The sequence below is a fragment of the Hippoglossus stenolepis genome, chromosome 5 (genome assembly GCF_022539355.2).
Source record: "Hippoglossus stenolepis isolate QCI-W04-F060 chromosome 5, HSTE1.2, whole genome shotgun sequence".
In the NCBI taxonomy this organism is placed as follows: Eukaryota; Metazoa; Chordata; class Actinopteri; order Pleuronectiformes; family Pleuronectidae; genus Hippoglossus; species Hippoglossus stenolepis.
Genome location: NC_061487.1, coordinates 17125614 through 17140507, shown reverse-complemented (window position 1 = coordinate 17140507; position 14894 = coordinate 17125614). Strand labels below are relative to the sequence as shown.

Sequence of the window (14894 nt, the reverse complement as noted above, 5' to 3'; positions counted from 1 at the left end):
CGTAATTATAGAGGGTTTACTTTACATCTGAATTGGCAGCAATATTTCATCTATCTTACTGTCTATAATGATATAAAACCACTTATCAATTAAAAGCAACTAATTAGGGCCCGAGCACCGAACGGTGGGAGGCCCTATTGATCGCTCTCTCCACTAACCGCAACAGGCTTCAAAATGCCTGTGCTCGGGCCCGTTAGTGCCACAACGTAGCCCTAGTTATTATTATTTGTATCAGTTACTTTGTTCCGTCCAGGAACTACTGTCAGAGGAAATTACAGACTTGGAGAAAGTGATGTTAACATTTTATGGGCTGGGATCTGTCACCGGACTTTTTCACCCAGGTGTATTATGTCACATGATCGCGTATCACATTGCACCCCTCTCCGTCTCCCCCTGACAGATAACACTGTCACTTTTGTTGCTTGGTAACCTGATCCAGCTGTTGTCTAGAGGACCGCTGTAACCATAGTAACTGCCTGTATAATTTGCCAGGCCCACAGAGGTGAAAACATGGAACAGGTAAGATCTTCTGATTATTTAGGTTTTCCATGTGTGTGCGCGTGTGTGTGTGTGTGTGTGTGTGAACTACAATAATGTCCTTGTGTTGTCCTCTCAGGATTGCGTTGCCGGTGTGTACCAGTGTCTGGGTTTGTCTGTCGGAGCTGAGTTTTCCTCAGAAGACGTGAGCGTCCTCTACGGCAAAGTGTTTCATGTTCCCTCCGACCCTGATGAAGCCCATACGGCTCTGAAGAAGGTAAGAAGACATCCCTATCACACCAGCTACCACCTTCATTCATCATTGTTTCTCACTTTGTGTCTGTGTCAGATTGCAGGAGGTGACATCAGCTGGTCCTGTGTTGGTGAAAAAGTTTTTGATGTTCTTGTAGAGATGGAAAGGGAGAGGGAGAAGAAGGAAAAGGTACAATTCAATCTTCTTTTTCTGAATCTTATAATATCAGAAAAACACTGTATGTAAAATTAAATGTTTTCACAACCATGACTGAGTATTTTTATCTTCAGCTGTACTGGGACCTCCAGCTGATAAATGGCGGACACGTCAACACTCTCTATGAGATGGAAAAGGCCAACAGCTCAGATACAGGATCTTTACACCCATTTACAACAGTCAGTTCACAGGTATGTGTTTTGCAGTGGGGCAGAGTTTTCCTGCACGGAGGCAGAGGCTCTGTTCTTCATTATTTGATTACTTCTGTTATTTTCTCCCAAGACAGAGAGACTAATGGGGAAGAATGAGCTGTGTGGGAGTGGGAGAGGAGTGAAGAGGCTGAGGAAAGCAGCCAGGCAGTGCTGGATCAGGTGAGCATGTTTGTGTTTAAGGTGAAAAGTTGCAGATTTCCTCACTATAGGAACTTTACTTCATTTCCTATTGGTAACACTAGAATACACCACTACATTATTTTTCCTTGTTAAGGATTGTTTGGTTACTTTCCTGATTGAGGTTGTAAAAGAAAATTGCCTGTAAATGGCCTGTAATATAAAATCAGTAAATACCTTCAATCTTAAATTTAATTTAATAAATAATAAAGTTGAATATATACAGTATGTGTGAGTTTTTTCTTAATTATGTCTGTCTACTTTATCACTATCAGTTTGTATTGGTTTATGTGAAACTTTTTCATAACCCCTGGCATTGTATATTTGTTTGTTTGTTATGTTATTTCATGTGGCCCTATTTTGTATCAAGTTTATTATTTTTTTTAACTAGCTACCTAGCTCCGAGTTATACCAGACCACGTGGGGTTGTAGTTCTAAAACTCAAGTCTGTTGTTGTGATCAAAAAACTATTTTAGAGCTGATGAATCAAAGTTTAAATTTATTATAGAAACCATGTTTCAATTCACAACATCTGGATTTGTATAAAGATCTGCACCAAATTACATACGTTTGTAAATATCAGTCCCCTGAACAAGCCAGATTTATTTTCATCAGGATCCATGAATCATTCGCTGAGAAATGTTGAAAAACTTCCCATCTCACAGTTAACAAAAGCAATTTTGGATCTGCAAGAAATTTAATGGGCTCTTTCCGGACCCATACCACATCCTTCAACCAAGTTTCGTGATTATCCATCCTATAATCTTTGCGTAATCCAGCTAAATAACAAACAAACAAATGCAGATGAAAACATAACCTCCTTGGCAGAGGTAACGACGAACAACTTCTTGTAACAAGACAACTATCATGCATTGATATGGATGTGTGTTTGTTTTTGTGTGGTTAGATTGGCGTCAGAGGGTGTGCACAGCTTACTGCCCTCTCCCTGGCAAGCCCAAAGCCTCAAGGTCAAAGGTCAGGCCTGGGGCTGTGTCTCCCCGTCAGATGTCCTCCTCCTGGTGGACGTGAAGTATGACGTTATGAGCCACTTGCTTTATTCAGAAATGCTTCAGGAGCATCATAGTAAGGAAAAATTACTCACGCAGAACAGTTTCACTTTAAGCACAACTTAGAAGTTGTTTTCTCCTTTTCTTGTTATAATTGTTGTTGTTGATTCCACAGCTCCGAGCGTCTGGAAAACCTTGCTGCCATGTCAACGACGCTCAGAAGAGGAGGGGCTGGAGGACACAGCAGAGGAGGCTTTGGAGTCAGGTGACATGCTCCGTCTGGCTGAGCTGCCAGGAGCATTCAGGATGTACAGGTAACACACATGCATCAAGACTGCCAGGGTAGATTTAAGATTTTTTTTTTTTTTTAAAGTAAGTTAATCATTTTCACAACCTGCCATATATGGAATCTCTATAAAACTGAAAAATTACAATATTTCTTGATCACCAAATTAGATAAAAAAGAAAAAACGCTATTGGATAATTTTGTGTTAATTTTAACCCAACATTTGTATAAAAACTGATTTGTGTACTTAAACTCAAAATCTCAAGTAAACATCACAACCCCCTGCAGGATTTCCACAATCAGCATCAAACAGCAGCACTATGGTTACACAGATTTTCCTGCAGGGCCTGTCTGGGTGGATCCTTTAACTCCAGGGAGCTTTGCTGGTCTGCTGCTTCGTTCCTGTGTGAGTTACACTCGTCTCGTCAACAAGAAAAGGACAAAGTGGCAGTCCTGGGAGAGAGGTAATCTTAATCTTAATTTTAAATCAATCCTCATAAATAAAACAATGTCAGATAAGATGTCACATAAATGTCCTCCATGTTCTCTGAAATCTATAGTCTCATGTCACATTCTTGCTCTTAGCATTCAGGTAAAAGCTAATGTAAGGTATGGTTCTTATCGGCCCAGAAATAACTGATTTGTTCCTCTTCCTCCTCGCAGGCTGGACGGGGAGAGTCTGAAACTTTTGTGTCTCTACATCCGACTGGCAACTCTCAGAGCTCGGAGAGAGAAACTGTCCTACAGAGCTCTTCTGGCAGCGAAGCAGTCCTGGGACACTTGGTAAGTCAACAAACACTGAGTGATAACAACTGAAAATGGGCTTTAAATCACTTCCATCGAGTGTGGCCCCCACTCCCTTGGCACACTCAGTTTCAGCTAAATCCTGTCTGACCCTGGTGGCTCTGTTCAGGCCCCATGTTCCCAGTCCCTGCCGAGCGGAGCAGGCTGCTCTGTGGCTACGTGAAGAAGAGGAAGCAGAAAATGAAGAATTGATTTCAGCATCACCGCAGCAGGTGCTGTAGCTTACACTGCATACATTGAGTTCTTTTTTTTGTAATGCTGAAAGTAAAAAAAGCAGACACTACACCACAGCAGTATTATCAGCAGCAACGGATTACAAACTCTGGCCCTCTCCCAGCAGGCCGCGCTGCAGTTGCTGGTGCTGACTCAGGAGCAGGAGAGGAAGCAGCTGGTTAAGCTGGTGCAAGGGGTTTCCCCGAAGGATCTGCAAGGTCCAGGTTGCACAGATTCTCAGAAAGACGGTAAATCAGTGTCCCACCTCTGGAGTCGTAAAGTTGATGTTCCGACTTTGGTGTGTGTTCATTTGCTTTGTCAGAATGTTTGAAAAAACGTGGACACTGTAAACAAAATGTGTGTATTTGATCTGTTTGAAGCTTTTAAAAAAAACATTGACACATATTTACAATATTTGCATAATAATGAAGAGGAAAGAAAATGGATCAGGTGTGAGAGGCATATAAATAACACAGCAAGTAAAGACCAACAAAAACAAACTGCAGGCAGCAAAAGTCAAATGTTTGCAAGTGACAAAAGTTTTACATTTGACAAGCTCACATTAAGAGCTCTGATTTGCAGCTGATTGTAAAATTGTGTTGATTGGTTTATAAGTGATGATGTCAGCAGCTCATGTGCCAAAATGTTTGCAGACCTCACAAGTTGTTGTTCAAACTTGAGATGGTGCTCACATGAAAGTTTCACGCCAGGAACACATTTTTCTGATTATTATGACACCACATCCGAATGCACAATCAGTATTTTCTTCTTTTTCTCCTGGATGTTTCCTAGAATTGTTTTTCCCTTTTGCCATTTCTACATGTCTCATTTCCTATGCAGGTAGTAATACAACAGTTTTAAGGAGTGGCTGTATACAAATGCTGAGGCAAATCCACACCAGCATGCAGATGCACAATGAGACTCAACCCCTCTTTGAGCAAGCTACCTCTGAGCCTCAGCTCCAGCCTCAGCCTCAAACACAGGCCCACATGTGCAGTAAAGCAGCAGTGTGGTCTCCACACCAGCTGGAGGAGTGTTCCCTGCTCCTCTTAACTCGACTGCTGGAGCTCCACGACCTCCAAGCTTCTGCATTTCTGCCACTGTTAAACAACAAGGTGAGACAACCAAAGCATCAAATCCAAAAAGAATCCACAATTATGCATGTTCTTTTATTGTAAAATAAAAATCCGATGTGTGTCTGTTAGAGCGCACAACATCTCCAGGTTCTGCGAGATGAGTATGAATCTAAACTTCAGATGCAGAGCAGCACCAACCTGCTCCAGCTCCTCACCTCTTTCCTCGTCTCCAAGAGCTGCAACGAGCAAAAGACTGCAGAGTGCAGCAGCTCTGGAGCAGTCGAGACCCAGAACGTGAGTGTTGGGTCGGCTGAAGTTTCGGCAGCTGTTTTTGTCAGATGGGTGGACAGTGAACTGAATGGAATCCAAGCTGCTGATGTGACTAACACACAGGATGTCTGCACAGGTACCTCCAACACAGCCAAACATATTTAATCATACTCTCACAGCTGCAACTACAATCTATTTTGAATTCCTCCAGATTGTGAAGCGGTCGTGGAGGAGATGCCCTACTTGGAGATTGTGTGTGTCTCAGATGCGACAAGTACAACTCATCTCGCTGCAGAAGGAGGATGCCAGGAGGAAGGAGGAGGCAAAGCAACAAAAAGCCCCCAGTCTTATGAGAAACAGGGCTCTTTGATCACGCTCGCTTGGAGCAAACCACCAGAGGAGGATGAGGATGACTGTGACGCAGCGGCTGCAGATGGAGGTGCAGAAATGAGCCAGGACAATGAGAGCAGTATGAGGATCCAAGTCCTGCCCAGTGATGTGAGCAGGACTGCTGCATACACACAGTGTGAGGAGACTTCTCGAGGAAAGGCTGATGAGGAGCTGAAGCCCACTTTGTTCCAGTCTGGATCCACAGAGTCTGCAGCGGAGCAGTGCAGCACAGACAGACAGGTGCTCTGCATGTTTATAACAGACCATTAAACCCTCTTTATAACTATATCAAGCATCTGATCTTATTCCCTGATTATTTTCTTGTCAGCTGACCCTGGAGGAGAGGACAGTGGTGGACAAACCACACAAGGGAGATGATGCATTTAACCTGCAAACACATGCTTTAATAGCAGAAACCCTGCAGCACGTGCAGCCACATCTCTTCACCGAGCTTGAGCCGCACTCTGATGACCTGTGCTCTGGACCGACCGATGGGACAGCTGAGGTTGGCAGAGACTGGGTGGGTGTGGAGGTACGTGCCACTGCAACAGAGTCAGAGCTGTGGGACCCAATAGAGCCAGACCCCACTCCCACTGAGGACCCGACACATAAGTCACAGGTGATGGTTGGTCTTGTGTTATATTGTTGTGTACCAGACCTTATTGTGCACATGAGCATCACCATGAACCAGAATGACATGCAGTAGAGCGCGGAGCTCCTCCAAGGCCAAACAGTCCCTTTAAATTCAATCAAGCTGCACCACATTTCACTCATATTAGTTCCAAATTTTTTTATTCCATGAGAAAACTGGAAAATGATAACCTCATCTGTTTTTAAAGTTTGACTGTGGCCTCGCAGAGAGGGATGCCAGGAGGGAATCCACACTGACGGAGAGAGAACGAGTGAGAGAGCCAGTCTCAGCACTGGAGAGAGAGAAGACAATTCGCAACCTTGTGGACATGCAGAGGAAGGTGGAGCAGAGGCAGCAGAGAGACAGAGAGAGACAGATGCTCAGGGTGAGAGAGAGATATGGACAGACAGAATATTCACATCATTGTGAATGAGAAACAAATGCTGTGATGTGTCACTGACGGTGTTTGTCCTCCAGGTTCAGGAGCGTCTTTCCATCATCCAGAACAGAAAGGCAGAGGAGGACCTGCTGGGCCTGAAACACACTGACAGACTAAGGCACCTCACACAAGATCTACCACAGGTAAACATACTGAGGGAGTCTGTCTGCATTATTTAGTTTTGTTAAGTTCTGTATCATCACCAGTACTATTGTTTTAGGAGGATAAGAACCAGCAGAAAACAGTTGTCAGAGAGCGTCTGGAGCAGCTGAGACGAGAGCGCTCTTACGTCCTGCAGTCCAAACGAGACAGGCAAGTGACACTCCACTCTTATCGGTTAAGATAGAAAACACCAAACTAATGTTAACCACCAGTTTCTCTATTCCCCCCCTTTTTTAATCCTTCAGAAATACTGCAGGATTCAAGGAACTCCTGGCTCCAGTTGCCCTCCACAGTAGAGATACAGAGGATGGAGCAGACTGAGATACAACAGCTGCTTTAATTCAGGTGTTCTTATAAAAAACATTTTTAGTTGATTCTATTTTCTCCATAGCTGTTGAAAAATACCACAACAGATTGATGGTTCACTATTGATTTAAAATGTTTGAAACCACTTTGTTGTTCTGATAATATTCTTCTGCAAAATATGAGAAGACACATTGAAATATGACAGATCTCCACTAACTTGTATCGACTGTTTATTATAGTTTAATTATCTTCGACAAACATAAGCATCAACAGTAACGTCATTAATCAGTGACCCCCCTTTAGTTGTGTACATATGAATCCCATGTGGCCTAAATTACATACACGATGGGCCGCAGAGGTGCATTTGTAGAGTCTACAGAGGTTCTGTCAACTCTTCTTCACATGAACTTAATATTTATATATTGGCCGTGAATCATTTGGGTAAGAAATCATCTTGTGATGACAGGAAGGACACTGCTGTAGACTCTGAATGCACCTATGGACTGTGGCTGTATTTATTTACAGGTATGGAGGGGGTTGGGGATAAAATGTCAAAGGACATAGGTGTGGCTGACAACTCTACGATGCAGGGAAATGTATAGTAAAGAGGGGGTTTGGTGCGGTCCCGGTGGTGTTCCTGTGTGAGAGGAGGATCTCTCTCAGTCCTGGTGATCAGAAGGGGAAAAAAGAGACATGTCTACGAGAGAGAGAGATTCTCAGCAAATCAACATTCAGTTTTTTTCCTCGTAAATTGACCCTATATATTGTCCACTCACACTGCAGTCCAACAAAACGCAGAAGGAGCTATCACCCTAATAAACCCGAACATTCAACAGCAGCTCCCACACAATGAGTCACCGCATTACACACATACAAAGTACACAAGTGTGTCTGCAACTCAAACAAAGACTACAGTTAGCTTCAAGCTCTGTGGTCTCGAACACATGAACATTCAAACCAACAAAGAGAAAAAAAGAAACCTTAATTTCCGAACTAAGAAAACATGGCGCCTGGCTTACAGGTGCAACACTCAAGGCTTTAATATTGTAGCGATGTGACGGCTGGGGACTGAGCAGAACCAGCAAGCCTCTTTTTTTTCTAAATATGAGAGTTCATGTTGGGGGATGAGTTGGTGAAACGTGCGGCTCTCAGCTGGGCTGTGAAGAGGACACGCTTTAAGGGCTGTAATCAGTTCGGCTCTTATGACAGCAGGACACTTTGATAGCGGTGACACACTGAAATTTACACAGGTGTAGTGCCAAATTTCTCTGTTGTGTCCGAACCTTGGATCTACGTGTGCAAGATCTTCGGCGAGAAGCAGCATGCGCTTGTGTGAGACTAAACTACACCATATACAAGATAGTCAACATTATTTGCATTTTATACACTAGACGGGTGTTTCCCTCAGTGAAAGGGAAAAGCCTGGGATGAAAACAGGGAGGCATTGAGCAGTCAATGAACCTTCTTGAAGGAGGCTTTGATGAGCACTACTGTCCATACACACAAAAATGGTCATCACACGTCCAGCATCTCTCTGACTTATGGGCACCATGGAACTGAGGAGGGTTGGTATGCGTATATATGTATGTGTGTTTATCTCTTTTTCATGGGAATCATGAAAGGAGAGAAATGTGCATGTATGCGCATCAAGTCTTGAACAGTGTTAGCAACGAGACTTGAGGGATGGTCATGTATCTATGCTTTTATGTATGTGCATGTCTTTATGTATGAGTCTTTCTATTGGTGTGCGCACTGCACCCCTGGGCCATGATGGCCCCCTTCCTCATCTGAGCTATCGTTGTAGGCCTCTCTCCTGGCTCCACTTCCGGACCCTTGACTCTTGTCAAAATCTGTCAGGTCAACTTCCTCCGCATCAGCTGCGATGACTGGATTCTCAGCACGAGCAGGCAGCAAGCACTCCAGTTCCTGAAAGAAATTTATTGAATTTAAAAAAAAAAAAAACATTATGACACCGTAATCACTCAGGATTACTGGAGTTTAAATTGTGCAAATCGCGATATTTAATTGGCTCTCACGTTCAGTTTTTCAGGGCTGATCCAGTTGTTTTCAGGGAACTGGACGTCAAACTTGATGTAAAGGTCTCCTTTCTCAAAAGGATTTCTGTACTGAGGCATTCCCTCTCCCTTCACCATTCGAATACAGCCTGCCAGACACAAGGGGTACAAAAGGTATGAAAACACAATTAGAATCTCATGATGAAGTGTGAGATCTTGGCTCCTGTATGTACTGTGACCTGAGGAGATGTATATCTTAATTATATAAACTGTCAGACAAAAACTAAACTTGATTTAAGAACACCACTGTGCTTTTATATTATATTTAAATACAATTCTACATTATACTTTTTTATTACCTACTAGACAAAAAACTAGCTTTTCACTTTTTCACAGTTTAAACTGTCATGAAAATATTGAAATTTACATATACACAGTTTATGTCATATTACTACTTTCCAGGAGATTATAGATTTTTGTAAACTATAAGATGATCAGTAGCTGCACAATGGCTGGCAGAGAAATTCCTCACTGTGCTTAATGCTGCAACTAACAGCTCAACCGTTATTCCATATTTAAGTGGATCAGCCTCCAAACACGTTTTTTAAAACACTTTTAATCCGTTGGTCCAGAAATAAATGTTGGCACCAACTCCTTAATTGCAGCATGAAACAGTAAAAGCAATAATCTGCCCCTTTTCACTTAAATGGTCTCTGGGAATAAAGCAATGCTGTAACAAAAGGGATCAAATCCAATAAAGTTGTATGAAGATGGTTTACCGGGCTCGATGACCTTGCCAGGTGGGTATTTGACAAGCAGTTGACGTCCGTCCAGGTGAGCGACAGTCATCTGGAAGCCACACAGAGCCTCAACCAAGCCGATGCGTTGGACCATGTGAAGGTCACTGCCATCACGGCGGAATTCCTGATATACATTGGTTTTGAACAAAGTTATTCCTTAGGTTCATTAAACATATGCTAGTAAAAAGGTTTTCCACAAACAATGATAGAAATACACCTTTACAATAATCAGAAACTTATGTATAGAATAATAATACTTTCCTAAATTTTTGTTGAACATTATAATGCTCAACAATGTATGAACAATTATGCAACAAATAATTAGTAAAGCTTTTTTAATGGTTAGGGTTTGTTGAATCTCAACTAATAACCTGTTAAAACTTAAACACTCCCTGTCAACTGTCAACTCCCTGTAGGTGGAATATTCAAACGACATATTATTCTCTTTTTCAACGAGTGCACACAGGTAGGCTACCTCATGCTCTTTCTCTTGCAGCACCAGGACTATATCTCCTGGTTCAACGCCTGGTGCTTGGTCAGCTTCCCCAGTGAACGTGATCTTCTGTCCGTGCCTCATGCCTTTGTCCACATGCACCTCCAGAAGCTTAGTCTCCTTAGACACCTTATGACCCTCACACTTTCTGCAGCGGTCCTTCTCATTTATCACCTCACCTGCACGAGTGCACAAACAAAGATTGGAGAATTCAAAGTGCTGTTTTGCTCATGACTATACATCACCCCTCCAATATGTGGGTGTAGTGAATATATTACCTTCTCCATTGCAGTCTGTGCAGACTGACTGCATCTGTTGGACCATCCCAGGGGCCAGTTGTCTGAGCATGATTCTCATGCCTCGTCCTCGACATGCCACACACTTCTGCACTGCTCCTGCCTTACCCCCCTGACTACAAGGCAAACATGTATGTGCAGTGTTATTAGCAGGAAGAAGAATATGACAAATAACCATCAGTCCGGACTATATATCAATATGCTGTTTTTAATAATGAGACAAACTTTAAAAGCTGACTCACCCATTACAGGCACCACAGAGCACGTTCTTACTAAGCTGCAGTTTGGTGGTTTTGCCATTGTAGAGGTCTTCAAGAGAAACTCTGTGAGACAAAAATAAAAATTAGATTTGGACAATAATATATTGTATTTGAAGCAGCCACTGAATCACACAAACAGCATCAAAGCAAGAAACTTACTTCAGAGGGTGTACCATGTCTTCTCCTCTCCTCTTGCCTCCGTTGCGTCCTCTGCCCTGTCCCCCCATGAACCCGAAAAGTCCTCCGCCAAAAATGTGAGAAAAGATATCATCCATGCCAGGCCCTCCGCCTCCTCCATCTCGTAGCCCTTGTTCTCCACAGCGGTCATAAAGCTCCTTCTTTTCTGGGTTTGTCAGTACTTCATATGCAAAGCTGATCTCTTTGAACTGCAAAACATGGGCATAATACAAAAGCCAGTCAGTACATCACAGCAATGAGGGCCACAAGGTTTTGTTTTTGAGGAGCACATCTTATTAAGTTAAAAAGGAATTTAAAAGACAGACTACTCCTGTGTCACGTTTGCAACATCTAAGGAACAGAGCAGTACAAATAAAGAACTGTTGCACTTTTCTCTAGGGAAAATCCATTTCATGTACTGTGCACTCATTGTGTTAATCCTCAGAGTTGGGCTGTGTGATTATGATTCTAATGTGGCATTATTTCTCAGCCACAATTGTTGACAAATTGAGCTCCTGCTGCCAACAATGACATCGCTGAAGTTACAATGACTTGCTTTGGTGCATCATACCTTGTCTCCAGCATCAGGGTTCTTGTCCGGATGGTACTCTTTGGCCAATTTGCGGTAGGCCTGCAATATACAAGAGAAGGAAACGTGAACAATGTCTTTAAGAACTCAAATCACTAAGCCTATGAACTGTCCTGACAAGACAAGGCCTGGACTTGTGGGTGTGCTGTCAAAAACATCAGGACACTGTCAAGAGCATCTCTGCTTCTGACACCTCGGCCCCTCAAGTGTGATGAAGACGCCAACAGAACCCCGTCTGAAATTCCGCATATTCGGAGTTTTCCTGCTTTACCCGCAGTTATGTTTAATTTAACGAGTATCTATGATGATACTCTGGTAAATTAGTTGTCCACTAACATTTCGGCATTACGAAAGATTTTGAAGTGGCGAACATCGTCGCTAGTTAACGCAGCATGATGAATTTGAATAGCCGTGTCTATCACGCAGCGATCTCAATATAATGTACATAATTATTCGGTTTTATTAAATGACGTAAAATTAGAAGGTTGCACGTGTGATAAAATGTCTGAAGCGACGTTCTGAAGGCGACGCAGTGTTGTAGATTAAGAACAATTCGTGACTACCTGAGGTTTGTGTGAACTTTGTGGAGAACACAGCGACGTGCGTGATGCTAACTACAGTAGCTACATTAACGTTAGCTAGCAAATTCAACCATAACCCATTTGCTCTGGCTACATTTCACACCACGTTTAGCGTCACCAAATGTTCCACTGACGCGTTGGTTTACTTTACTGGCGCATGAATCGAGGTGAACTGCTAAGCTAACGCGTATTGCTTCCGATTTGGTGACGGTTATTTGCTGGAATGTATCATCTGATAGCCGGGAGGCTATCAGACTCGTGGTTAGCCGGGTATTTAGATTTTAGGGCTAATAAACTACATCTTCTGAATTCCCTTATGAAGAAACAATGAAAATGACGAACACCGACCGTAAATTTACCATCGTCAATGTGTAGCTTTAATGTTTTCGGTAAAAAAAAAAACATCGAGCCACTAAGTATTTAGCCGACATCTAGCTTAGCTTCGCCGGCTAGGTTAGCAAACTAGCAGCGTCGATTAGCTTGTTTTTAGGCCACATTTCGCTGGTGACCTCTCTTCCTCCTTTTTTCTCCTCTCAAACCGACAAATCCCCCCTTCTCATTTCAGACGCCTCGTACCTTCTTGAGCTCATTCTCAGAGGCAGATGGTGAAACTCCGAGGATGTCGTACAGCTTGGTGTCCACGACGTTGGCCATGATGCTAACCGGCAACCACAGAAAGACCCTATGCGGAGCTTCAGCTGAGCGACGAGCAGACTCCACCGGCTGGGCAGTAACGGTAAGCTCCAATCGTGGCAGCGGTAGCTCGTAGAGGCACTTCCGGCAGCTGCCTTAAAACAGTGGCAGCTACCTTTGTTGCCTCTGATACCACTTTGTTTGTAGCAGGTGCATTTGAGGCCACACTGTTTGGAGGCAGCTGCCTCTGTTTTCTTTGATGTCTATGGATAGGTAAGAGCTCGAAGACAGTGTGTCAGTTACAGTGTGGCACAGTTACAGGAGCCAAAATCATGGAGTTATTCACCATCTTATGTAGAATTTAAGTTTATCACAGGGTACTCAGGCACCCATACTAGGCCTGAGTACCCTGCGATTCAAAAAACTATTTGATTTGCATATCTGCAGAAAAAGACCAGATATTGAATCAGATAAAGATATGCACAATAGGCTACATAAATATACATATGGAAATACCTGAATGTACAGATGGTAATGTAGTGAAGTGTCCACTTGTCACATGTTGCACATTGTTACAGTGCAAAGTAGTAATGATGTCCTCAAAAGTTTTTTGACAGCAGAACATGTAAAATAGCCCACGTATCCAACACTAATATCACTTAATTTTGGAATGCAGTTAAAAAAACACAATTACTAAGAAATATGAGGACACAATACTTAAGAGAAAAAAAGAACATCTTTACCTTGTTCTCCTTGATCTTTAGGTTAACCTAGCGTGGGTAGCCCAAGTGCTCATCTACATTATGTGCTGACTAGACATCTTTTTCCATGGAGACTGGATTTTTTTGTCTTTGAAAAAAATATTATTATGTTATTTGTTCTGTGTCGCTGTTAGGAGTCTGAAGTGTGGCACAGGCACATCTTATAAATGATCAGTAGACAAAAATAAAAGGCATGGACCGATAAAATGCTTAATACACATTTTACAATACAAGTGGAGAAATACAGATCAATTATTCTTTCTACTCAGAACAGTAACACGCTGATAAACATTTATAAACTACGTATAAATCCCAGGGAATAAGTCATAAACAGAGGTGGTTACCCTCAAACAGGGTGGCAACTGTGACAGCTGCCTCAAATCGCGGCAGCTCCCTTTACATTTCAGTGGGAGTTTCTATTGCCACCGGAAGTGCCTCTACGAGCTGCCGCTGCCACGATTTAAGCTTGCTATCTCTCTGGCTGGGGCCGTGCAGAGTTGCCAGATCCTGCTGTCACAAGCACCCACTTGGAGTCAGGTGCCCCAAAGCTGCAGCCATATTATTCTGAAGACATTATACCACATTACAACCCGAAATATACGTTTATTAAGTGTTTTGACACCTAAATACTTTTTGAATAACCAATAAATAAAAAACGTATAACCATTACCAGTACCACAAACACTGTGTTTATGTTTGATGTCTGCAAACGTCCTCGAGTGCTAAAGTGAGGTAGATTGTGTTGTAAGTACATTTTAACACAGTAAATGCAAAAACATGTTTTAATGCTTAAACATTAGAAATTACATTTGTAGCTAAATTGGCTAATGCTAGAAAAGGAGCTTGGGAGTGTCCTACAAGTGGGTTCCACTCAGGTTCCACAACAATGTGTGAATGTCAACTTTCCTGTTTTTTGTATCACCACTGTTTCTATATGGACATGACCACCATTTATTCAAATTGGATGGATCTGATAAGCCGCCCTCTCCGCATAGACCTGAAATAAGCTCTAGAATTGTGAGAGAGTAGGCTTCAGCCTGGGCCAAGATTTTCTGTCCAAACCCGAGTTAGCCTGAGAGAAAACGAACCGAGCTCGACCCAAACCTGACAGGATTTCTGTTTTTTGTGTCCATACCCGACCGGAGCCCGATGTTTTCCCCCTGTTGCAGACATGTGCAGCATAAAAAAATCCTTCAGAAATCTATGGTCTGAAAATTCACACTCTTGGTTTTCAAAATTAGTCTTCTTGGTGCTGCACTTTATCTTTCACATCATTTTGAAGTAGAGCTGAGATCTGAAGTGGACTCAGATTTGTGAACAAAATGTTCTTGATCCAATAATCTAACTGTACCACCAGTAATTCAATGGAA

At 42.6% G+C, this 14894-nt stretch overlaps 2 protein-coding genes across 2 annotated transcripts; one reads left to right on the top strand and one right to left on the bottom strand.

Annotated features, from left to right (window-relative positions):
- Positions 1–580: 580 nt before the first annotated feature.
- Positions 581–6934, top strand: LOC118109267. The gene is made up of 18 exons (XM_035156238.2): positions 581–754; positions 827–919; positions 1021–1137; positions 1229–1317; positions 2243–2418; positions 2518–2656; positions 2973–3092; positions 3292–3411; positions 3542–3644; positions 3773–3893; positions 4486–4760; positions 4851–5127; positions 5203–5621; positions 5710–6000; positions 6221–6397; positions 6490–6594; positions 6672–6763; positions 6859–6934. The coding sequence occupies exons 2-18, from the start codon at positions 890–892 to the stop codon at positions 6932–6934; spliced, it is 2727 nt and encodes a 908-aa protein (XP_035012129.2). The 5' UTR covers positions 581–754; positions 827–889.
- Positions 6935–7136: 202 nt separating this feature from the next.
- On the bottom strand, positions 7137–12877 carry dnaja2b (DnaJ heat shock protein family (Hsp40) member A2b). The gene is made up of 9 exons (XM_035156242.2): positions 12707–12877; positions 11532–11591; positions 10943–11169; positions 10766–10846; positions 10506–10639; positions 10210–10406; positions 9714–9858; positions 8956–9083; positions 7137–8845 (listed from the first exon to the last, which is right to left on the bottom strand). The coding sequence occupies exons 1-9, from the start codon at positions 12782–12784 to the stop codon at positions 8657–8659; spliced, it is 1239 nt and encodes a 412-aa protein (XP_035012133.1). The 5' UTR covers positions 12785–12877; the 3' UTR covers positions 7137–8656.
- Between the last annotated feature and the right edge of the window lie 2017 nt (positions 12878–14894).